Source organism: Hyalella azteca, unplaced genomic scaffold (genome assembly GCF_000764305.2).
Source record: "Hyalella azteca isolate HAZT.00-mixed unplaced genomic scaffold, Hazt_2.0.2 contig7133, whole genome shotgun sequence".
Taxonomy (NCBI): Eukaryota; Metazoa; Arthropoda; class Malacostraca; order Amphipoda; family Hyalellidae; genus Hyalella; species Hyalella azteca.
In genome coordinates this window covers 597,959-623,228 of record NW_025937263.1, presented here as the reverse complement: position 1 = coordinate 623,228, position 25,270 = coordinate 597,959, and the positions used below count along the sequence as shown (strand labels likewise).

Genomic DNA, 25,270 nt, shown 5'->3' with positions numbered 1-25,270 from the left:
CCACCACTAATAACACTCGCTGTGTTCACCACCACTAGTAACACTCGCTGTGTTCACTACCACTAGTAACACTCACCGTGTTCACCACACCAGTAACACTCACTGCGTCACCACCACCAGTAACACTCACTGCGTCGCCACCACTAATAACACTCGCTGTGTTCACCACCACTAATAACACTCGCTGTGTTCACCACCACTAATAACACTCACTGCGTTCACCACCACCAGTAACACTCACCGTGTTCACCACACCAGTAACACTCACTGCGTCACCACCGCCAGTAACGCTCACTGCGTTCACCACCACCAGTAACACTCACTGCGTTCACCACCACCAGTAACAATCACCGTGTTCACCACACCAGTAACACTCACTGCGTCACCACCGCCAGTAACACTCACTGCGTTCACCACCACCAGTAACACTCACTGTGTTCACCACCACTAATAACACTCACTATCACCACCACTAATAACACTCACTATCACCACCACCAGCAACACTCGCTGTGTTCACCACCACTAATAACACTCACTATCACCACCACTAATAACACTCACTATCACCACCACTAATAACACTCACTATCACCACCACTAATAACACTCACTATCACCACCACCAGTAACACTCGCTGTGTTCACCACCACCAATAACACTCACCGTGTTCACCACCACTAGTAACACTCGCTGTGTTCACCACCACTAATAACACTCACTATCACCACCACCACTAATAACACTCACCGTGTTCACCACCACTAGTAACACTCGCCGTGTTCACCACCACTAATAACACTCGCTGTGTTCAGGTGTTCAGTAGTCGCGGTCACTGGGAGATCTCGTCAGCGGTGAGCACGCAACACCTGGTGGCGGTGGTGGCGCTGGCCAACACCCTGCAGCACCGCAACGCCGCCACCCTACACCCCTTCAGGGAGAGAAGCCGACGCCTGCACCTGTAAGACTTCAATTAACTTACTTATTGATTCGCAATTGAATTGAATATCACACATTACCCTGCCTTCATTGAACTTCAATAGTCTTTCAGAATTAAATGGAATTTATTTAGTATCATACATGGCCCCGCCCACATTTAACTTCCTTTTGCTTTCACAATTAAATTGGATTTATTTATATTTATATACAGACGAGCCTGCCTTCATTTAATTCCGTATTATTCACTATTAAATGGGATTTATTTAAGTATCAAAAACGACCCTGCTTTCATTAAACTTTCATATTAATTGTAAATTTGATGGAATTTCTGAGGATGCTATGGCCCACAGTTTGAGGATATTTTCTCTAGAATGAGCAAAAATGATGGTTGCCAGTCACGTCCTGGTGTCAGTAAAAGAATATCTCGATGTAGCTCAGTGAAGCGTGAGCCTAGTCTGAGACTCTAAACATATATTCGTTTTAAATAAATTTGAAATTTCCTGTGCCTCTCTGCATCCTCGGCGGCCGCTCACATTTTGCGGTGTTTTCTGAGCTTAACGAGAAACATCGTTGTTTCGACTTATCGTTAACCAAAAATCAAATTCAATTCCCACTTTTCTCAACTCTGTTTTTGTTGTTATGGTGACGAACGGTCGTCGCTCCTATCGTAATGTTTCCCTGCAAGTTACTCAAGTACATGCTGAGTATAAGCGTTATATCAATTATTAGTCTAGGTTTATTATGGCCATGCTTAGTGTCATACATAATAGTGAGGTAGTGAGACATAGGAAGGAATTATTTGATGCTTTCGATTCAAGTAACTGTGAAATTTGTCAACCTAAGGAGACTTGATTTTAAATATGCTGGTCCCTTGCATGGTATAGCGTACTGATATATCAAAATTGGAAATATTCCTGCGCCGGGTATACTTGATTTTAAATATGCTGGTCTCTCGCACGGTACTATTGTGTATACTGATATATTGCATATATTGGAAATATTCCTGCGCAGGGTAGACTTTACTTTTAATATGCTGGTCTTTTGCATGGTATCGCGTACTGATATATTGATAATATTCCTGCGCAGAGTGACAGCAAAGAACATGAGTGTGAGTGCAGAGCAGGACGCAGCGTTTCGGCAGGATCAGAGCAGGATCAAGCAGGGCTGGTCCACCCTGACCGCCCTGCACTCGGTGCTGCTGCCTGACGCCGTCCACAGGGCGGGTGCTGACGCCTACAAGCCGCCCCTCCTCGAGGTCCTCGCGCGCCGCTGGCAGAGTCGCTGTCAAGAGGTCAGCTTTAACTCCTTATTCCTATTTACAATTTCTTCCATATCATTATTTACAATTTCCTCCTAATCTCTATTTACAATTTCCTCCTAATCCGTATTTCCAATTTCCTCCTAATCCTTATTTCCGATTTCCTCCTAGTCCATATTTCCGATTTCCTCCTAATCCATATTTCCGATTTCCTCCTAATTCCTTTTTACAATTTCCTACTTATCCCAATTTCCTCCTAATCGCAATTCCCTTGTGTCATTGCTACACGCAACAGCATTGGGCGAGGCTCATTTTCGTCCTTCATACAAAAATTTATTCAAGACATTTTTCACCTTAACTGAGTAGCGATCAAATTGAACATGCATGTTGCCAACAAAATGGATTTCGTAAGGTAAATTAATTTTTTTAACACGACAACCGTGACACACAGTAAAGCAATACAATCGCGTATCTGGAGCGATTGATATTATAGTGGCGAAGCTCGAGTGTCGCTAAATTTTCTAGTCTAGAAATTTTCATCGGAATCTGAAGATGAAACTCCATCGACTGTCAGTCGCCTGAATTGCTACTGCAAAACTTATAGCCTGATTGGGACCGGAACTTTTATACCGCTTTTAGGTAGCTTTTACCTTAATGAGCTAGATCATCAGAGTCCAAATTATATTCTTTGTGACTGATTTTGCGACGTTATTAATTTCTTTATAAGAAGTAAGATTGTAAATTCTTAATTGATGTTTTTAATTACGTGAGAAATGATATTCTCAATGACAGTGTTGAGATGAATTGATCCATCTAACATTGATTAATGCACGTATTATGTATGGTTCAGATCCGGGACGCGGCGCAGGTGCTGCTGCAGACGGAGCTGGTGCGGATAGGCAGGACGGGGCGCCAGAGGGTCATAGACGAGTGGTTCCCTCACCTCCCCTCACTCACCGAAACCCAGCACGGCGCCCCCGCCAACCCTGCCGCCCCCTCAGCGCCCACCGCTACCGCCACACCCATGGTCAATATATACGGCAACTACAAGTGCCGTCGAAATACATTATGTGTTATCAAAATACGTTAATCAGCCACAAACATGCATTAACCTGCCACCAACATTCATTAATCTGCAATTGCATTATTAATCGTCTTCCAGTGTGGGAGCGAAATGCATCATACGTTGCTCATGAGTCATGCTAACTCTTCTGCCACGCTCGCGGTTGCTCTACAATTCTTTATTAGCTGCCCCTTTACTTCACTTTTAAGCCGTTAGAAAATGAGTATCTTTTTGTAGCTGCATCTGCCACCAGTGACGATTTAAAATATATTTTCCAGTTCTGTACGATGGCCTTTTTGATGGCTTCTGACCTAAGTAATTTCGGTCGCGTATCTCTACCTTGTCAAGCCGGAGGAAAGTACGATGGTATTCTCTCAAAAATTTTTATGGCTGACAACAGTGGAGATTTAATCACGATTATTCAATCGCTAATTATTTCTTTTATTGCCTTTCCAGCTATTTTTTATCCACCGTTTCGCTGAAAAATAACATCGACCATTTTGTGCAGGCTTCCAATAGCCAGCCTATCAACGGCACCGTGAATAACAGCAACAGCGCGGCTAACAGCACCGTAGTCAACAGTAATTCCAACAACAACAGCAACGCTCAAAACAACAGCAACAACCACAGCACCGAGAGACCTCAGCAGACCGACGCTCAGCACATCGTAGAAGATTATCACTTCGATGAAGATCATTTGGAGGGTGCGGGACTTTTAGTTATGATTATTTTATTATTATTTTGATGAACTATTGCAGTTTCAATATCACAGATTATTATAGTGGTTATTGTTGTAATTTAGTAGTTAGTCGAGTACAATTCTTCTGAACCTACCTATATTCAAAGCAGATATAGACTTGCATCGCGAAATTGAATTAAAATGTAATTTAATACCTACCTTTCAGTCTAATCAGTAAACGTAGTATAATAATGAAAGGTTCAGTTTAGTTGCATTAAAAGACTTGTTTAATATAGATTTCGCTGCTCTATCCCATAATAATGTTAGTGCCCACCCTAAATCGACTAATCTATAAAATTTTTTTAAAAATTCTCACTCACAAAAAAAACTTGTATCAGAGCATTCTGCCCATGCAGCCTTCATAGCACAGAGACCACGGGACTCTATTATCAATAATATAATCACTTGTTTCTGGCTGTAATCCTGGTTTAATTTGATGGTGATGTGCACTAACTTTTATGCATTTAGTGAGCCCAGATATACTGTATGTCTGTTGTTATGGACGTCAATACGAGTCGCCTGAACACAAATGTCGCCGGCCTTTAATATAAACGATCTATTCTGGAAAAAATAGTCGGATAAAAAAATTCGAGATCAAACAGGTTCGTAGTTATTAATTTGAAATCAAACCCTACAAATCATACCGCTGACTAGTACGGGTATTGTACTGCATTTACTGTTGAGCGGCGAGTTAAGTGCACTATTTGCTAACTGGCGACTCTTATATCATTGACGGTGCAATGAGTTAGCCCCGATCTTAGTGGCAACCGAGAAATCCTTTAGAAACTAGTTCATTTTTAGTTTCCTGACCTAGTTCAAAATTTTATTCAAAATGTTTTTATATGATAATTCATCATAACCATGATACATTACAGGTTAATTTATGTAAGGAGAGTAAAAAAGTTTTCCCATTTGCCTCCATACTAAGGCTCCAGCCGTAAAGAGCCAAAAAAAATTTACAGGTCTACTTATGTAAGAAGAGTAAAAAAATGTTCTCTTTGCCGCTATACTAAGTCTTTCCTGCCGTAAAAATTAAAAAAAAGTCTCCTGCCGCAGGTCTGACCAGCAGCGGTGGGGGCGAGGGCAGCAGCGGCGCCCACAAGCACAGCCAGCAGGGCGTGGCCATCGTCCTTCTGGCCGTCATCGGCGCCTACCACGGCCACCATCAGGAGGAGGGCTTCAGTCTCGGGTCACCACTCGCGGTCAAAACCAGTGAGTGGTCGGTGCCATCTGGAGGCCAGTGAGTGGACGAAGGGTGCCATCTGGAGGCCAGTGAGTGGACGGTGCCATCTGGAGGCCAGTGAGTGGACGAAAGGTGCCATCTGGAGGCCAGTGAGTGGACGAAGGGTGTCAACTGGAGGCCAGTGAGTGGACGAAGGGTGCCATCTGGAGGCCAGTGAGTGGACGAAGGGTGCCGTCTGGAGGCTAGTGAGTGGACGAGAGGTGCCATCTGGAGGCCGGTGAGTGGACGGTGCCATCTGGAGGCCAGTGAGTGGACGGTGCCATCTGGAGGCCAGTGAGTGGACGAAGGGTGCCGTCTGGAGGCCAGTGAGTGGGCGAGAGGTGCCATCTGGAGGCCAGTGAGTGGACGGTGTCAACTGGAGGCCAGCGAGTGGACGAAGGGTGCCATCTGGAGGCCAGTGAGTGGACGAGAGGTGCCATCTGGAGGCCAGTGAGTGGACGGTGCCATCTGGAGGCCAGTGAGTTGACGAGGGGTGCCATCTGGCGGCTAGTGAGTGGATGAGGAGCGTCATCTCAACGCGCCTCTCTCTCTAATGACATAATTGACCTCAAAATCAAACTAACGTCGAGTTCCTTCAAGTCCGACATTCTCGCTGCGACCGAGGCCATGCCCCACATACGGTACTCCTTTATAACAGCATCGATTCTTCTACTTGTTCTGATTATATTTTATTGAGGGCTTCCAAACTGTACTATTTTACCACAAATACGTCGAATAATTGTAAACACACCAAGTTTATCCTATCCCTTCAAATTTTCACTAACTCAACAAATTTACCTGTAATAGTTATCCTGCTGGCCGACTTAATCTTTTGCTAAAAATTTGAAATTGATGATCGTTTGCTCGGCAGGCAAAGCTCTGTCGCACCTGTTGTTGTCGCCGCCCTCCCCCCGCCTGCCCCTCCACACGCCCCTCCGTCGTGCCGCCATCGACCTCATAGGGCGCGGCTTCCCTGTGTGGGAACCTTACCTGGACGTGGCTAAGGTGAGAATTACCTTGATATGGCTAGGATAACAAGCAGTCCATTGTGCATTCATTCTTTCCCCCCATAACCACTAAATTAGGGCTTATGCTCGTCAAAAATTTAAAGCCTTAAATATTAAGCTTTAAATTCCCCTGAACTACAATCACTTTCTAATCTATATTTTTTGGTATCAAGTTTCAATTTAGTTAAAATAAGTTGGATGCGTGCAGGTTGTGCTGGCGCTGCTGGAGCTGTGCGCGGACACTCACCAGCTCGCGCCCTCCATGAAGTACGGCCTGCCGCTGGTGCCTGAGGCGGACGCCTGCCGTACAGCCAGTCAATCATTGACTCACATCGCTGGGGCGCGGCCCGGAGTGCTCATCACGAGCATGGCCAGGGAGGTCGCGAGGTACAACACCCTCCAGCAGAACGCCCAGAGTCTACAGTTGAACCTGCACCTCACCACTCTGTATCGTGCCAAAACTGAGATACTCAGACTCATGGAGTATCTCATTCAGAACCACAGGGCCAGCATTAACCAGCTTATGGTTGAGGTGGGTATTTGTGTCTTCAAATTTTAATCCATTTGCTAAATCTTGCAAAATCTTGCTAAATCTTGCCAAATCTTGCTAAATCTTGCTAAGTCATGCTAAATCTTGCTAAATAGTGTAGTACAGTCTCATTGTAGTACAGTTCATTTCAATTCTTCATTCTGTGAAGTATATATTTGACCTAATTACTATTGCTACAACGCAGGTGATGGACATTATCCTGCACTGCGTGGATACTGGCCATCTCCGCGGTGGTCGCGGCCTGAACGAGGTGTTCCCTGCGGTGTGCAGCTTCTCGCAGGTGTCGCACTGCCCCAACACCAAGCGTATCGCTACCGGCTCCCACAACGGCACCATTGCCATCTATGACTTGCGCAACTCCAAGTGTCAGGTAGGGCGCAGATAACAAGTGGCAAATAATGGGTTATTAATTAATTAGTTAATAATTATCGCTACTGGCTCCCACAACGGCACCATTGCCATCTATGACTTGCGCAACTCCAAGTGTCAGGTAGGGCGAAGATAACAAGTGGCAAATAATGGATTATTAGTTAATTAGTTAATAATTACCGCTACCGGCTTCTACAACAGCACCATTGCCATCTATGACCTGCGCAACTCCAAGTGTCAGGTACGGTGCAGATAACAAGTGGCAACTGGCAAATAAGAAATTTCAGGGACGTCGAGATAAGTTTTAGGTACGTCGCTGTTAAGTGTCAGGTACGTTGCTTCACGCACTAATTCTCAGATGAGGAATGTCAGATCCGTCGCAACACGTACCGAGTCTCGGGTATGACACACACGGCACCCTGTGTCTTACGAACCAATTTATTTCAAGAAATTAAACGATTCAAGACACAGGTTTCTTTCCATCTCAAGTTTATTTATGTGCTCAGAGTTTGCTCACGCTCGCCACATTTCCAGGTGATCTCGGCTCACTCCGGCGCCGTGACGGCGGTAGCATTTTCGCCAGACGGCAAGCACCTGACCTCATATTCCATGGTGGAGAACAAAATCTCATTCTGGCAAACTTCTACGGGAATTTTCGGTCTTGGTTCATCGCAGACGAAGTGTACAAAATCGTTCAGCACAGTGCCGGTTCCCGACATCGTGCGTCTGAATCCTCAACGATTCCCTAAGCTCGTCTGGATATCGAATAAAACCGTCGTGCTCATGCTATCAGATGGCACTGAGCATAGGTTCAATGCATAAACAAACAGCTTTTTTAATCCATAAATTATTTATTCTCATTAATTGAGGGACTTTTAGCTATGATGAGCAAGAAACGATAGTGTGGTGAACCTCATTTCAAAGTCACTGAAACTTCAAGCTACAAAGAGGTTCGTATGAATAGAAATGGAATGCTGTCATATTATCATTCATGGCTGTGTTATTTTCCCTTCATAGTTTGTTGTGGATTTCATTATAGTCCATTTTACAACACCTTCAACTGCAATGATAGATTTTATGTTGAGTTCACAGACAAAGAACATTCCCCATTTTTTATTTGGAGGCAAGATGGGAATTTGGTTTGACATTACCTCAGATGTAGAACTTGCCTCACTTCTAGTCCTATGCAATTCACATGTCCTAGAAATTTCTGTGGAAATTATTTTTCGCGTCTCAAATAATCCTGTGTTGAATTGATACTTTCAGCACATATCGCATTTTGTATTCTTTCCCATATTATTTTTTTACAATGCACGATAAATATGTGAATTGTTATAAAATCAATGATGTGGAATTATATTCGCACTTTACTGATCAATTGTAACTCGTACATCTGAACGTTTCGCTAAAGCTAAACCGCTTGCTCACATCTTAGGTTAATTTTTTAGCTTATAATTTCTTCAAACTATTTTTTATTTATAAAGTAGCAAACTTCGGAATCAACTTCACAGTGAGTGTGCGTAAACTGACATTTGAACTTGAATCTGGAGCCATTTTATTTACTATGTATCTTATCTACACTCTTGAGTAGTTTCTTATTCTAGTGCCAAAATAGGAAAGTGATCTTCACCTTTTCTTGGTAATTATTTCGCATATTTTAGTCTCTAATTTAATATAATCCTAGTCCTGAATTGATATGTTATGCAAACTTTCAGCTTTCTTTTTTTCTTTTTATTTTCTTGCCAGTTAAAGTCGTTACTGTCTTGTCCATCTTAGCTAGTCTATTATGCAGGTTTTAACGATTTTTTCGAGAGAATGATCCATCACTTCCATTGAAATGGAAGTGAGATCTGTCAGTTGGAGTTGTGTGTCTGGCTCCTCTCACGGATGCGGGTGTTGTGGTGGGTTTAGCATTGTTATGGCGGTAGTGTTAAGGTCTGTAGACCACGCCAACCTGGGCATTTCTGTAGAAAATGGGCAAGAGTGCGGGCATGGGCTTGGTAATGTGAGTTCGGTGGTAATCGTAATACAGCCGCGTCTGCACTTGGCAGATTGGATTGATAAGCGAAACTGCGATTACTAAATTTATGCCGTTGATAATAATGTTGATTTTGTTGTCCAAGTCGTGGGTGTTGAGTCCTTTAAAAGAGTAGGCACTCCACTCAATGAGGGCTAGTTTTACCCTTGCATTAATTTCTTGTATCTACAAAAACAGGTTTGTAATCAACGAGTATGCTAGAACAATGAAAATTACACCCGTATTAATATTCAAGACAAATATATAGGTACTCAGAAAGGCTGTCCCTTCTCCTATTTTATACAGATATTAAAAACTATAATCAGATCCACCCGCAATAATTTTTTATCAAGCGCCGGAGGTGAGTTTGCAGTTGCGCTTTGTTTAATATTTGGTTCAAGAGAAGAGTGTCAGCAGACGTGATGACGAGTATGATGACTTGCTTCGCCTTCATGTGGTAGGATTTTCTTCAGCGATTAACGCAATATATGATTAACTTATCTCTCGAAAGTAAATAGATCTGATCGTTGAATAAGCTGGGTTAATATTTATGAATACCTATAGAGAATTTTTAACCAAAGACATCACGGTATACAAGGTTCCTTAACTTGCCGTCTTTGAGAAAGTCCCAGTGAACTTCATTAACAATTGAAGTCCCAGGGAGCATATTCAATTCTCGATGACTAATAGTCGTTGTCCAAACTTGCGCACTATCCGAATTATAGGCCAGATTGAGACTGACATTGGGCGACAATGTGGAATAATAAACATCATTGTTCCGTATTTAAATTTAACCGACGGATCAACCAACAATTCTGTTAGAAATTATTCTAAGCAAACGGCTACATTTATCCCTATGCTTAGTAATAGTTCAGTTTCGAACTTATTAAACGAGTTTCGCAACCCTATTTCTTTATTCATTGATTGTTGTGTAATGAAACAATCTCTCACTTTTGCATGGATGGAGAAACCTAAGTCGGAGCAATCATTGTAGGTCTCGTCCTTAACCCGTCGCCTTAGTCGAGGCAACAGGAACCTGCATTCCATTCATTCTCGTTCTGCAATTTTCCCTTCATTATCACAACTTTCCTTAATTTAACTTTACTTTCATCGTCGATTGCCTTGATTATTTTGCCAATTGTATTTAATTATCGTGCATTTTAGTGATATTTTACTTGATGTTCACATATCATTGTGATGTTTACGCTGCTTCACGCCGTGAACAGCGCGAGCATTTTGCCCGCATGTCTGCTATCGCGTGTATATTTTACTCCTAAGCTACCTATGAAACTATTGACTTACCTGCATATAAGTCCAACAAAAACACAGTTACAATTTATGTGTATGTGCCCTGTACTTATTTCTATAGACTTGTACGATGTATTGATCTGTATGCATATTTTGATTGGTCAATGTATAATGTATACTCTTGATTTATTATAAAGCATGCATAATTTTGATTTGTTTTATGTTGTATGTGTAATTTTATGACTATCTAAACGTACTCGTTGTTTTTGTTGTTGTTGTAGTTGTCCTCGTTTGATCTTGTCCTGCTAGCCTGAGTTGTACCTGGAAATGTTTTGTTTCAATTTTACCTCTTACGATCTTCTGATGGACAAGAGATTACGGTTATTCAAGCAAATGTATTATTGAAATGTTTATTTGCAATTGATTGTACTTTAATTTGAAACAACATAGCATTCGTGTGCTGGCATATAGCCACCATATTTTTTTACCCGGTGCATGTCAAAGAATTGGTTTGCAAAGGTGCTTGTAGTTTGTGCTGTTGTAACTTGAGAGGCTGGCAAGGTTTATGCATCTCATATTCTTGTCAAAGAGATCTACTGATTTCTGCCTAACTTTATATTCACGTTAGTTATAATTATTTTCAATTACGTTTTGAAAAAAAACATCGTTGATGCTTTGAGACAGGATGACTTTCATTTTCAAGAAATTCCTGCCTGTAATGTAACTTGATAATGTGGATGCTGTAAAAAATCCATGCAGTGAACTGCATATTGCCTGCATTGAAAGGTAGACTCTCATATCTGAGTGTAAAGATTGCGGTGGTCGCGGTATATCCAGATACTTCAACTGCTGTATCGCAATATCCGCCTAATCGTGGGTCATAAGGTGTAGTGTGATTCGTTAAACGTGGTGTGAATATGAATGTCAGGGTCTGCGGGACTTTAATGCGTTCCGATCATTTTTTTACCTCACGATAGTACCCAGAGGATTAAAAGGTAGTTATTTTATTGTAAATACGTATCGTTGGATTGCCGTCTATTTCCCTTTGTAAATTTTCACTTTTTTTGTTGAGCGTTTTATAAATGTTCGAAACGGGTCAAAATCATGATGCTATTTGCAGTTTTTTTAATGGTTACATTGATACGTTAGTTTCTCCGCGATCCGTTGCCAAATTTTCGCTGCAGTGTGCTGCAAAAAATTGTTTCGGTGCCAGGATGCGGTCAGCAACTCGTGTCACAAGAGACCATTTGTTATGGTCATTATAACGATCATTCAAGTCTCGAGGAATGCGTCATTCATGCTATATATTCTGCTTTACGCGACGGTACTTTTCATAAATTACGGAGCAATTTGTAACAAATGAAGACTGGAATACCCAGATCAAGATCCTATTCACGATGTACGATTTCTCTCAGCAAACTGGTAGAAAAATTTAATTCTAACAGCATTTTAAGTGTTTCAATTAAATGAATGTGAGAAAATGGAAAGTGGTTCCTGTGATCAATTTAAAATCGACCGTTAATTGGACAATTACATGTTTCGCTTTAATATCTTTTTCAAGTCGTTCTGAATTGGCGATAATCTAAATTAATTTCGAACGATGCTCCTGGCTTAAAAGATCTTACCTAGGTTAAAATTGAAGCGTTCCCGTATCAGAGTTTTTCTGGCGTCTGGTGATCTAGTCTTCCGCACATCCCAGTGCTTTGACGCTATTTTCTAATCTGGTAAACATTTCATTGAATTTTTATACTGCCTGATGACTTTTGCAAATATTACGATAGGAAAAAAGAAAAACATTTTCTGATGATTACATTTTTATCTATGATGAAAATCCGAGTTGATTCTTGCAATTCGCGGGTAATTACGAAACATGAATATAAACGTAAAGATGGTTATTTTCACCGCGATTAATTTCATTTCTGTGTCTAGACTGTGAGCACACATCGAACATTAATCGTGCGAACATTGCGCTTTTCGTCACGTACGCATATGTTTATACACTCACACATTGCTGACGAGTTGACAGATCATTAATTGTCTATCTTTAAAGTGTTTTAATATTCTGTCCATTTCTGTGTTGTGTTAAATCTTCCTGTAATTTCAGCATGCAAGTAAATTTAGCGATGAGTGCGCGAGTCTATGTATGCCGTTGCAAAGGCCTGTGATCAGAAGAGAACGAACGAGTTGCAGTAGTGAAGGAACTTGAGAGTTTCTCTTGTTACATGGTCCTATAAGATAATTATAATATAGTTATACTAGTTAGTGGTGTTGTTGTGAGTCGTCCAAAGGTTGGTAGTTGTAGTTTGTGTTGCATAGAAAACCTCTTTCTCCACTATCTTTATTCACCATAGAAACCTCACCTTTCCACCCGTGGATACTGGGACAGATGTTCACAATTGTGGTCGAAGCTTATCAATAATCTTAGAAGAGTGCGTACTTAGATACGCATCTGCTGTTGATGTTATAATATTCAAAAATGTTTCCCTTTCTAAATAAAAATAGTGATGCGACTATGAATCTATGTGAAGTTCTTTGTAATTCCAATATTTCTTGCCCACAGTTTCGTAGCGCAAGGTGAAGAAACGTGACCGTTGTTCCGTAAACGTGTATATCTTGGAGTATTGAGCAAGTTTAATCTTTATTCTATCTTTATAGTTTGCACAAATTCTTTGCAGCGTTGAATTTCTCGTTCATTAGAAGGCATTTCCTGGCCTTGCTGTAGATGAAGGCGTTGCAAGCTGCAACATTCATGTAGAAATGTTTCTTCTATAATTACAGTATGCAAGACACTTAGTAATATAACACATTAATTGCAGTGTGAATTATTATAACCAATGAATTCCAACCTCACCGCTCGAATATTTTACTCCGACGTTCGAGATTACTATCTCTACTCCCATGTCAGCGGGATACACGCGGAACTATTCTTACCTACGTGAGCAGCATGTGCGTGGAACTATCTACCCATACGTGAGTAGCAGGCACATATAGCAAACAACCAAGTGAGCAACATACTCGTGGAACAATTCTTTCCTACGTGAGCAACAGGCACTGTACTTCAGTCCACTATACTTCAGCGGTAGCGGCACCGAGATGAGAGGAGTTTGCTCTGGGTGCGATCCTTGGCAAGCTCAGTTCTATGCTCGTCGCTAGTGGACGGTTCTTGGCCGTCAAAGGTGATGCTTTCAGCATGGCTTTAATTAAGAAGGTGTCAATAAACGGACTCAAGGTACCTGTGTGCTGGGAGGCCTTAAAGTGGAACGGTGTCTTCTTAAGCAGCCTAACTCAAGTCGGCAGCTCTAATTCTTTCAGCTTACGATGTCTATTGAAATGAGTGTCGACCTCATATTAGTTGTAATGTTGCACGATTTCAGCAGTGAGCGATAGGAGCGACATTATTTGCTTGTGATAAGCCTTGACGAAAAACGACCAGCATCGAAGCTGATCGGTATAGCGCGGAGCTCCATTAGCAAATATCTCAATTAATATAACATTATTTTGCGTTCTGTTTCACGTTTCGATCAATTCTACTGCCCGTTACAAATCGTGGCAGGAATCGTCGACAGTATTAACACATAGTTTTCTATGTGTGTTACTAAACGCGCTATCAATTCTGAGTAAACTGGCGAAATTTTTCCTCAGTCTGACTTGGGGCCAGACCCTGTGCATTTTTGTATAGAATAGAATAAAAAAGTGGATTCTGGATATGTTTTTATAGGTGGTATTCTGTGTACAGTGTGAAGGATATGAAGCGTACTTGTCTGGCCCGTAATTCTACCGTGATGAAGTACTACCGATTCATGTGAATTATGTAAACAAGATGTGGTCTTGCGCTCTCAAATAACATGATTCATAAAGAGGAATATTAGTTGAATATTGTTTGAAAGACTGTCGTGTATTGAAGCCTCTATCCTCTCATGCTTCCGACTATTTGTCTAGGATCTTAAGACTACTAACGATTTTCACTTCTTTGTCTGTCTGAAGTTTACATCTGTTTTCGTGGAGTCTAACTATAGGTTGTTGTGATCTTCATTGCATTCCTTATTCTTACTAGTAATCTGGACTGAATTATTGGTAACGTGTAATTATTTGCTCCCTAAATATCAGGGGATGGTCTGCCCGATCGATATCGAAACATTACCAATGAATAAGAACGTTAACATTATTAATTGATGAGGAAAGTTTTATTGAGAATCGTCAATGGCTCTACTGTTGAATTTTAATCGGGGTCTAGGGATATGATGTATCATTTGGGGTCCTATACTTCTTGAAAACAAGAATACATATTGTTATATAAATTATATTCTTATTCGCAAAATTAGAATGTTTTAGACGGTTTGTTTAACCACGGCCCAACCCAATTTTTTGTCTCTAAATACCAGACCTTTCAGTATTCCTTAATGAACTTTTGATGATACTGTTAACATCCTAACTTGAAAGTGTGTAGTGAAAATGAGTGTGGATGTGAAACGACAAAAACAATGTCTCCGTCTGTTTATTTCCATGTTAAAAAAGGTTATGAAGTGTTGGTCTTTAAGAAACATATATAAAACAAATCTGTTTCCGCCGAGTTTCATTTCTCTGTTGATTCCGAATAGTTCACGATGAGAAATAATGTCTACACAAATTAGTTAGCGATGATACTACAGCCGCATGAGGTTCATACAGCGTTTCGCTTCTGATCAACATCGATTTGAGATATTGGATAGGAAATTTTTACACTGTGTGAACAATTAATTATTGAGAATCAATTTCACAGTAGAACCGAAACTATCACGGGCATGACCAAAATTAAAAATGTTGAGTAAAAAAGAGCTGCAGCCTTGAAAGAATGTGTGGGTAACAAATATTTTACTTGATATTCGTAGTTTTACATGAAAAGATTAAAGATACGAGTAGCTGAGAACCCTACGAAAAACCGGGAATTTCTCACAGTTATTAGTTGTATATCCTGCCATATGGGCACAGAAGAAGAGAAATAAAACTAAGTATACAAAACATAGCGCACTAATGCCCAACGCATTGCAACCTTCATTAAAAAAAAAGAAGCAATACTTTTTTAACAATGAGAACTAGTAATTTCCTGAAAGGGTTTAGACGTAACACGTTTATGAGAAGATTTTGTTAACTGCGCCTACTCTCCGGGGCATGCTATGTATGTGAGTATGTCCTGTCAATATCCTGTCACTAGCTTAAAATATTGAATTGTTAGCACCATCTTGTCGATTGATCTCAGAATACGCGTAATTCACGCTCATGAACATTTCTCATTAAATAAAATAAAATTGAGTGTAACACCACCTACCTAAATCCACGTTAATTCTTCAACGGCGTTTCTTCTGAACCTCTGAAGTTGTCTTCGCTTCGTTTTCCATTTGTTGGCTAGCCGTTTCAAAGTCTGAAGTTGAGGGAAGCCGTAACTCGAATTAGATCTCAATCTGTTGACCTGCAGAGAATTTGTTCGGTTGTAAGGTCGAAAGTTTTGCTCGGTTGTACGGCCAGGCAGTAGCGGAGGGCCAGGACGAATTCGCTGTTCGTTGTGTGATCGTCGACGATGGATCTTCCCGTGGGCAATGCCGAGGGTAGGCGATATGTCAGTGGTGATATCGGTTGGCTGGAGTATTTCATTGGAGATTATTGAATTGAAATTCGGTCGCTTGGTTACTGCGAACTTAACTGATTCGATGCTTTGATCGCCGCGATCTCCAGTTGCACCATTTGTCAAGGGTGGGGTCGATGAATTGACATTCGGAACTAAGACTGTGGAATAGTTGCCACGTGTTGCATTATGGAAATTTTTGGAACCATGATGCCGTCTGAGACGGCGTCCTTCCTCATTGTAGTCGTAAGCGTAGGAGTAGTCTTCCCCTCCATCATCTACGTCACCGGCTTCATAATAGTACTCGTACTGAGTAGGATCATTATCCGATGCACTGGAACTATTAGCAATAACAAATCCATTCAATGATGATCCCACTCGGCTTTTTGATGTATCATCCACAGGAGGTAGGAATGAATCAGCCTCAAATGGAAGTCCAGCACCAGAACCATCACCACTACCAACTTCATCAAAATCCGAGTCATCTCCGAAGCCTTGGTTGTTCAACCTGCTAGGACTTGCGTCATCCTCTGTAAAGCGTGTGCTTGCACTTCCTCCATTCTGGACAGGGGTTTGGCCTTCACGAATGTAGGGATTGAAGCTACTTCCCAACCGGTTTGGATCGGTTTGCCCATAGATATCTGGCGTATAGCTTCTGGGCTGAGTAGTGAGCGACTGGTCACGTTCAGTAACACCGAGTTGAGGACCACGTTCCCCTCCAGATTGTGAGTAAACACCGTAAGAGGTTCCTTCACTCCCCGTCTTTGATGCACTTTGGGAAGGCGTCGGCGAGTCATATCTACTAGTAGCTGGAGATGTTTTATCATCTCCGCGATAGTGAGGTCTTCCATGTGATCCGGATTGTCCATGAGGGCGCGTTCGATCACCCGCTAGGACACCTCCCCCTCCACCAGACCCAGTAACAGATGTTCCGCTCGTTGTGCTTGTAATCGTACCTCGTCGGTCATATGGCCTTCCTTGTTCCGGACGATCAAAGTTCTCACTACCTCCATGTAAGTCATATTCACTATTAGGCTGCTGACCCTCTTGTTCATTCGTTACTTCAGAAGTACCGTCAACAGGATGATTTCCCCTATACCTTTCGTCGTAGTTTTGTCTAGAAACTGCATACGTTTCAGCCTCTACGCCTCCAAAGCCATCGCCATCCCCAGAGTCAATTCTACGGTCATCGGCTCCGAATGCTGCCTCATACTGACTTTGACTATCTAGACCACCTAGACCTTGTTGATGTTCACTAGCGCTGCTAGTTTGACCATCACCTCTCTTTTCAGGCAATGATAAACCATAACCGTACTCATTTCCCTCACCACTGCCCTCTTCACTGGGAGCGGAGCTTCCGTACGGTCTTCCTCGTGTCCTAGAGTCTTCTGGAAGGAAATCGTCTTCCAGCTCCGAGCCACTTCCAGCGTTGTCAGTTTCTGCTTGATGAACTCCATCTACTCCGCCTCGTGGTCGGTCTTTCTGCCCAGACCACCTACCGCTACCGCCAAGATGATGTCCACCGCTACCGCCAAGATGATGTCCACCGCTACCGCCAAGATGATGTCCACCGCTACCGCCAAGATGATGTCCACCGCTACTCGAATGCGAATCGGTTGGTAAAGACTGGATGACATTCGTAACCTCTTCCACAAAACCATTCAGTCCATCGGTGGATGATGATATTCCATCTGTCACAGCATCGAATCCGCTAGGATAAGCAGATGCAATAGATCGAAGATCACCTTGGTTGGATAGTTCTGTTGGAAATATTTTAATGTTAAAACAAAATTTTTAACTAGTAATGTACTAAAATAACTGCCTGCATATTGCTTTTGTGGAGGATGCAGAGAGGGGACAAACTAAGAAGACTAGTGCTTAGAAAGACATCCGTGCTGCTAGTATACTTACAGTGGGGGGAAATAAATATTCGTACACTTGAAAAATCGTATTTTAATGTATGTAAGTACATGTATAAAATACCAGTCAGCATCTGCAAATCATTGGTCGAGACGTATAGAAATAGACTGGTATCTGTTGATCTGAATAAAGGGTATTCAACCGAGTATTAAATTAAAATAATGCGGATTTATTGTTTTGTACGAATACTTGTTTCACCCGAAAAGTGAACATGTTGCATTGTTTTTTGTTGCATTGAGATTAAATTTCTTTTGATAGTATTTTTGAATACTATGCGCCTCTATACATAATTTAAATCACTTTTCCTGTTAAGTTTGTGTACTTACATACATTAAAATACGATTTTTTAAGTGTACGAATATTTATTTCCCCCCACTGTATAAACTAAATGAAGAAACATCTAGGGTATTCAGTTCATATAAATTTGACAATTTTGACTACTTGAAAATTTTTTTAATTATAAATATGAGATACAAACGCACATTACGAACAATCCATTCCACTACTGAGTACAAATACGAATACATCATGAGAATAAGACAGAAAGAGCAGGAATACCAGAAAAAATTAAGGAGGCATACACACCTCGAAGTCGGGGCAGTTCTCTCTCGAGGCGCGCCACTCTGTCATCGAGGAAGTTCAAGTTCTCCCTGAGCGCTGCGACGGCGCTGAAAAGATTCGTCATTGCCGAGCGAAGGTCGCCTCCGAACAAGTTCACGTCTGGAACATGTTGCTTTCATGTGAGTAAAATGAAGTATATGGCTTAATAAATTTAAAACTATTTCTCGCGCGAAAAAAAAACAGGCACATTCAACCATACAATAGAACTACTGATTCGGACCTGATGTACTCTTACATGGTTTGCTTACTCAAGTAAATAGCAGGTCTTGCACACAAGCGTTAGACATTCGTCGTAAGATGTTCTTGCCGAAATATTCGTCCTATGCTTCAGATAACAGAAGCGTTGAACACCCATGTATGAACTATCAGTGCACCAACATTAGCAAATTCCTATTGTAATTGATAAGCATCAGCAGGTGAGCAGGCGCGCGACCAGCTACACACGCACTGCTGCACCAACTTTCGGCAGCAGCAGCAGTCGCAAAACGCAGGATTTACTGCAGTAGTAAGTGACGTTCACTTGTATGGCAGGCAGTCATGTCGTTGAGCTCAATTGGCCATGCTGGTCAGATGTTGCTATACCCTGCCCTTGCTACTAGCCTTATCGCTCCTTGTTCTCTCTAACTGCTTTCTTCGCTGGCTCAAGTGGCATGTCATTTCCCGTTCACAATCTACACAAGGGCAGGATAAACTTGTCTGGTATTACTTCATTTCATTGTCAAACGAATTTACGTAATTGAAGTTTAAACGCGATTAACTAGTTGAAAATAAAATTAAAATCATCAATAAAAACATACTAAAACTAATTAGAATACCTAATTATATATCACGTCAGTTACCGAACAGTAAATACCAACAGAACTTGTTCAACGTTGTCTATAGGATTATTAATTTGTAATTAACTCATGTGCCGTTGAAAACACTCACCAGTAACGCTGCTTCCGAAGCCAGGCTCGCCTGAAAACAAAGATAAACAGCGATAAAGAAACTAATAATAATATTTTTATCGATGAAAAATTACTCGTTAGTATAAAAATTCATGAAACAACAGCTATAGAGATATACAAACGATATATATATATATATAATTTATGTCAATCAAGCTTTGGAGACATGATAGTAATTAGAGATTAATAGAGATTAACTTGATAGTTAACGGGAAGGCGTTAATGGAGTTGTGAGGTTCATGAATTAACCTGAAATATTCGAACTCATGCGTAGGATCAAATACTGAAGACATATCATAAAATAAGAAACTTGTAAAGATAGCCAAAGTTTGTACAGTTATTAGATTTTTGTACCAAAATTATAGTTTAATATTGTCAATACCACGAATAATTATAACGAATTTATATTCAGGTAAAGTTGCATTAAATTTAATAATAGAATTCCATACCTTTGGGTCCCGGGGGGCCAGGGGGGCCGGGTGGGCCCCTGGCTAAATGTCGCGGTAAGCCAACATCTTGCAAACTCGTCCCGGTCGCCGCTGTTCGAAACATCGGCATTATGCACTTAATTCATCGCAAAATAAGAAAACAAACACTCTCAGATCAATTTGTTAAAGTAGTAGGTACTCAGTTAAACATAGTTTCATTTCAATAAAAATATGTACGCTCCACTCAATACATCACGCTCCATCCAATACTTTAAAGCTCTGCCCAATACATTATGATCTGCCCAATACATTATGCTCTGCCCAATACATGATGTTCTGCCCAATACATTTTGCTCTGCCCAATACATGATGCTCTGCTCAATACATTCAGCTCTGCCCAATAAATTATGCTCTGCCCAATACATGATGTTCTGCCCAATACATTCAGCTCTGCCCAATAAATTGGGCTCTGCCCAATAAATTGGGCTCTGCCCAATAAATTATGCTCTGCCCGATACATTATGAAATACCCAATATATCGCGCTCTAACCATCTCTGGATTGAACGCGTCATTTGTTGAATACACAAAGCGTATAGTGTGGACTCCAGATACGTAATGACGAGCTTGGTGAGCAATGACGTACGTGACACGTAATGACGCACTTTCTTCAGAATAATTACATCGTATATACAAACACTCACAGCTGCTGAGGTCCAAGGTTTCTAGTTGGTTTGGTCGATATCTGCCGCCGGTCCCCGGTGGTCCCACTGGACCACGGTCCCCTTTAAGACCTCGCGGTCCTACAGGACCGATGGCCCCAGGGAGGCCACGATCACCAGGGGGACCACTGAGCCCCGGCACCCCAGGCTCCCCCTGGGATGATGAAATTATATCAAGTTGAAAATTTATCACAATTTAGCGGTTAATTATACGGTTACTTTTGCAGCACTTCGAAAGATTCGGGCCAAATTCAAAACTATTATTAACTAAAAATTTTTACCCGTAGTTAGGTTATTGGAAAATACACATTTTATTCATGATCAAAGCCTCATTATTATTTTCGATGCCTCATTATACTGAAGGTTCTTCAATTGATAACATCAACGCAAATTAATAGATCAAAGGCAGATCACCCAGTGAATAGAGAAAGGTTGAAATGAATAATTTTCAAGAGAAATAAAAACAAAATTTTATAACAAACAAAAATTTGTAATTTACAAAAATTAAAAAAAATATTCCATTTCTCCTTCAGTTCAATTGCCGCCACTAACTTTCTCTCCAGGAAAGCCTGGTCGTCCCGGAATTCCAGACCCAGCTGGCCCAGCTGGACCCGGTGGCCCAGGCGAGCCCGGAGAGCCATCGAGTCCCCTTTCCCCTCTCGGGCCCACTGGCCCGGTGGCACCATTGATGCCAGGGACACCGTCGCGTCCGCTGGGCCCCGCGGGACCACGAGGCCCGGGCTCGCCAGGCGGGCCCGCCGGACCCATTATACCGGGAATGCCAGGCGGGCCGACGATGTAGCGAGGTTGAGGAACATCTGGTGAAAATAATTTTTTTTATTCGTATTAATTTATTTTATTCTCACCCAGTGTGAGTGGAAGAGTTCTGAAGTTATTTTTGGATGAAGAGCACGAAGCTTCACTCTAACACATGTAATTGAAATAACGAAGGCCTCAACACCGAAATTTTCCTTATTTAAATATCACTATAATAATATAATAACAACATTCTAAAATATTAAAACAAATCATTGAATTCTCGGGATTATCATCTTTTAAATTACCATGAATAGGCGATAAGTGAGATTAGAATCTATGCATGTCCCTGACCTCCCGAGCCCTCAGTGGACCCGCCGTCCCGACCATCCCGTCCCGGTGGCCCGGGAGGGCCAGGGGGGCCCGGTGGGCACACGCAGCGAGAGGGGCCAAACTCCGGGCGCGGACTTGGACCCGCGAACTCGGTCTAAAAAATATGCAAAGAAGATTTCTATACGAAAAAAAAACACCATTACAATATCATACAAAAATTGAGAATATTTTAGAATACGCAGAGAGTTTATTGGAAACAAATAATGTGAATAACGAATAAAATATGGAGAATATCGAACAAAATATGAATAACATCATAGAATATTTGAGTGTAGACATCAAACACTCTCAATCTAAAAAAACAATGACTTCTATTATTTTATTTTTTATATATTTAAACATTATTAAAAACATTCTATTTCAAACGCAATAACGAAATCGATCATATCCTCTCGAGAAACGTACGTTAGTTCCGTCACCGTTGGCACCAAAACCATACACTGGGTTCGTTCCAGGAGGTCTTCGCCGCCTAGTGCTGTTTGGCCGTAGGCCGTGAGGCCTCCCGTTACGATTGCGAAAAACAGTTCCACGGGCCCCAAGAACACCGCTGTGGCCGTTTAATGGGTGCCCATTTACGTGCGACACGTCAGGACGCCCCATTTTAATGGGCTTGAAGTCTTGTAAAGCGTCATCGTCATCGTCGAAAAGGACTTCGTTGTTAGCGTCATCGGCGGCAGCGAGCGCTCGGGAGCGTAGCACGCGAGCCTCCAGCAGACGCAGGCGGCTCTCCAGGGCAGCAATTTGTGTGCAATTGAAGCAAGCTGTGAGGCAACATGTGGTATAAATTGCTCATCAAATCGCAAAAATATTTATTAATATTAAAAAATAGAATAATGCTATATTGTTGCAGGAATAAACGCAGAAAAATTTTCGATTTGTGGGTAAAAGAAATGTCGTGGCATTGAAATATGGCGAGGATAAATCAAAACCAACATGATTGATTGAATGGCCAGTAATGACCATTTGAATGCTGTTTCATTATTGGCATCTTTTATTTGGGTAATTCACTAGCGTATATTTCACAGTTGTGTCCATATCACTCACTTGTGTCACAGTTGTCCCCATAGAAGCCGGGGCAGCAAGCGTAGTTAGTTTCTTTAACTTCCTTGTACGATGTCACAAGGCGAGGCCGCTCCATTGTCCTTCAGGGAGGTAAATTGAAATTTTTTTATCAATTAATATTTTGAAGAAGAATTGAGAATTCATTGCTCCACTTGAATTTACGATGCCATTTAAAGCTGCAAAGATGATATTAGATTTTCTTCGTGATGATTTTAGGGTACAGTGAGAATTTGAAAAACAAATAACAATGAGATAATGTCATCATGCACGTTACCTGCAAAATAAACTAAAACTAATGACCAAAACACCCTGAAGTATTAAGCGAGCACCATTAGTCTCATTGGTCATATCAAATTTCATATTTAAAGTTTCAAATTATAATTAGGATTACACGTTTCGATACATCTTCTGGTTTATGGATTGATCTGAGGAGTCTCATGGTGGGAAATACTCATTTAAGTTGGCTCACATGGTTTGAAAAGTTCCCCCGACCGCCACGCGAGTTTGGTAAGTTTCTGTTCCGTTTGGAACGAGGCATGACACGGTCTTCACAACAGAGTAGGGGCAGAAGTTCCTGTTGAAATGAGAAAGAAATTAGTTACTGACCTAGAATAAACAACAAACGAAAATTAAAACAAAATATTTATTTTCCTTGACGTGCAACGATTTCATTCGACGAGATGCGTATTAATCGTCGATTGGTGGGCATTTTATAAATTAAAATTGATGGCTGTGGAATGCAGCCTGTCACAATTATTCATGCGCCGCAACCTGTTCAATCCGTGCATCAGATTTACTATCACAAATTCGCACGGAGAAAAGCCACAAGAATTGGAAGCTACAATTAAGAAGTCAAGATGGTTGTAAACAGATGAATTCGACCACTATAATGCTCAATATTAATAGAATAGTGATAGTTCCAACCACAACGAAATTTTTGATGCTTATTCATCGCGAGATAATTAATGGCAAAATGTGCAGAAACATCTCCAGAAAATTACATTCTTATATCAGCACGAATAGTAGTTCCCAGTTGATGAAAGTTGTTGACGTATACGAATTACGCATACGAGTTAGACCGTTCCTCTGCACGAATGCAGAGTTTATGCTGTACAAATTGGCAAATTGCGACGAGAAATTCCACAAGGCTCGTGCATAATTTGCGTTTGGCGTGGATACTTCAGTGGAGAAAGATGCTCAACACACACGACTATGCGAGCAACGGACGGGGCGTTGGTGTCGAGAAAAATCATATCAACTGCATGTTGTTCCATTGCTACCACTTATCTTAAATTTTCATTCATCTTAAAAGCATTCAACGTAGAAAGTTTTGATAAAATTTTCAGAATATGCTTAAAAGTCATTGAAATGACAAGGGGAAACTGTGACTGGTTACCAGAACAAGATAAAAGAGTAACGAAAGCATTCGCGTAAATCACGTACGTTTAAAAATCTCCCTTCGCGGCTTGCCCATCGCTCATCTCTTTAACAACCTGGTCTTTGCTCTCTCGATAAGCAATTAGCTTTACTCACGCGCATATCACTCAGAGCTGCTTCATCCATCACTGTGGACAAGCCACAGCACAGCGTGGCTCCCTCCAAACATCATGCACATACTCGACATACGCATGAAAGCCTTGCAATCGATTGGACCCACCGCCTCGAAAGTCGGGAAGCATCCACGAATTTAGTTCATGGATTGTAAGACCGCAAGAAATATGCAATGGGTTAAATTGAAACTACTAACGTAAATTAGATTAACCAATTATTAAACGTATCAACAACCAAACATGACCTAACACCGTCTAACAGGCTTTATGCCCAGTACATCAAACCCTAAATGGACTCGCAATGACAAATATCAATGGTCCTATTCTATTGCAGATGCTTTGACAGCTGGCGCAAATATGATTTTATTGACCCATGACCAGAACATATCAACATAAAGCAAACTACCAATGCAATGCTTAACTACTCAACAAAAAACTCTGCTGAATTTAATAAATAAGTTTTGCAAGATTATTATGCTGGGCATCCCAGACTGAATCATAAGGCTGAACAGTGTCGTCTCCCTATGTTAGCAAGTGAATCATATACACAGAGCTGGGCAGCGCTACTTGGAAATGTAGCGGCGCTACCGCTACCGCTACATGCTCTAAATGTAGCGGGCGCTACCGCTACTGGGAAAGCTTGGGCTACAATATCAAGACTTTTTGGGCAAATTCTTCTGTTTTCAATGAATTCTCTGAACAATTGAAAAATCCAAAAAACGCCATCTTAAAAAAATTATAACTCAACAGTTTTCAAGCAACGGCAATGAGAGACATACCATTCGATTTGTAAAAACGATACCTAGCGACTCCAGAAGCCTTTTTTTAATATATGCATGATTTGACTTATATATGGGAGGG

The 25,270-nt window shown here is 41.3% G+C and overlaps 2 protein-coding genes across 2 annotated transcripts in view; one reads left to right on the top strand and one right to left on the bottom strand.

Moving 5' to 3' along the window:
* Nucleotides 1–14,977, top strand: part of LOC108679223 (WD repeat-containing protein 7) — a gene marked incomplete at its 5' end in the record, with an annotated part of 36,801 nt that extends 21,824 nt beyond the window's left edge. The window contains 9 exon segments of the mRNA XM_047881136.1: nucleotides 817–962; nucleotides 2,027–2,231; nucleotides 3,049–3,225; nucleotides 3,770–3,965; nucleotides 5,057–5,212; nucleotides 6,094–6,227; nucleotides 6,438–6,761; nucleotides 6,964–7,149; nucleotides 7,683–14,977. Of these exon segments, the coding sequence (XP_047737092.1) occupies nucleotides 817–962; nucleotides 2,027–2,231; nucleotides 3,049–3,225; nucleotides 3,770–3,965; nucleotides 5,057–5,212; nucleotides 6,094–6,227; nucleotides 6,438–6,761; nucleotides 6,964–7,149; nucleotides 7,683–7,970 (1,812 nt within the window). The 3' untranslated portion in view covers nucleotides 7,971–14,977.
* Nucleotides 14,893–25,270, bottom strand: part of LOC108679227 — a 28,821-nt gene continuing 18,443 nt past the window's right edge. The window contains exons 2-11 of the mRNA XM_018167825.2: nucleotides 23,329–23,433; nucleotides 22,842–22,939; nucleotides 22,203–22,558; nucleotides 21,759–21,891; nucleotides 21,201–21,466; nucleotides 20,631–20,802; nucleotides 19,950–20,039; nucleotides 19,481–19,510; nucleotides 18,518–18,652; nucleotides 14,893–17,772 (exon numbers count right to left, since the gene is read on the bottom strand). Coding sequence (XP_018023314.1) covers nucleotides 15,719–17,772; nucleotides 18,518–18,652; nucleotides 19,481–19,510; nucleotides 19,950–20,039; nucleotides 20,631–20,802; nucleotides 21,201–21,466; nucleotides 21,759–21,891; nucleotides 22,203–22,558; nucleotides 22,842–22,939; nucleotides 23,329–23,433 — 3,439 coding nt within the window. The 3' untranslated portion in view covers nucleotides 14,893–15,718. The remainder of the gene's footprint in view (nucleotides 17,773–18,517; nucleotides 18,653–19,480; nucleotides 19,511–19,949; nucleotides 20,040–20,630; nucleotides 20,803–21,200; nucleotides 21,467–21,758; nucleotides 21,892–22,202; nucleotides 22,559–22,841; nucleotides 22,940–23,328; nucleotides 23,434–25,270) is intronic.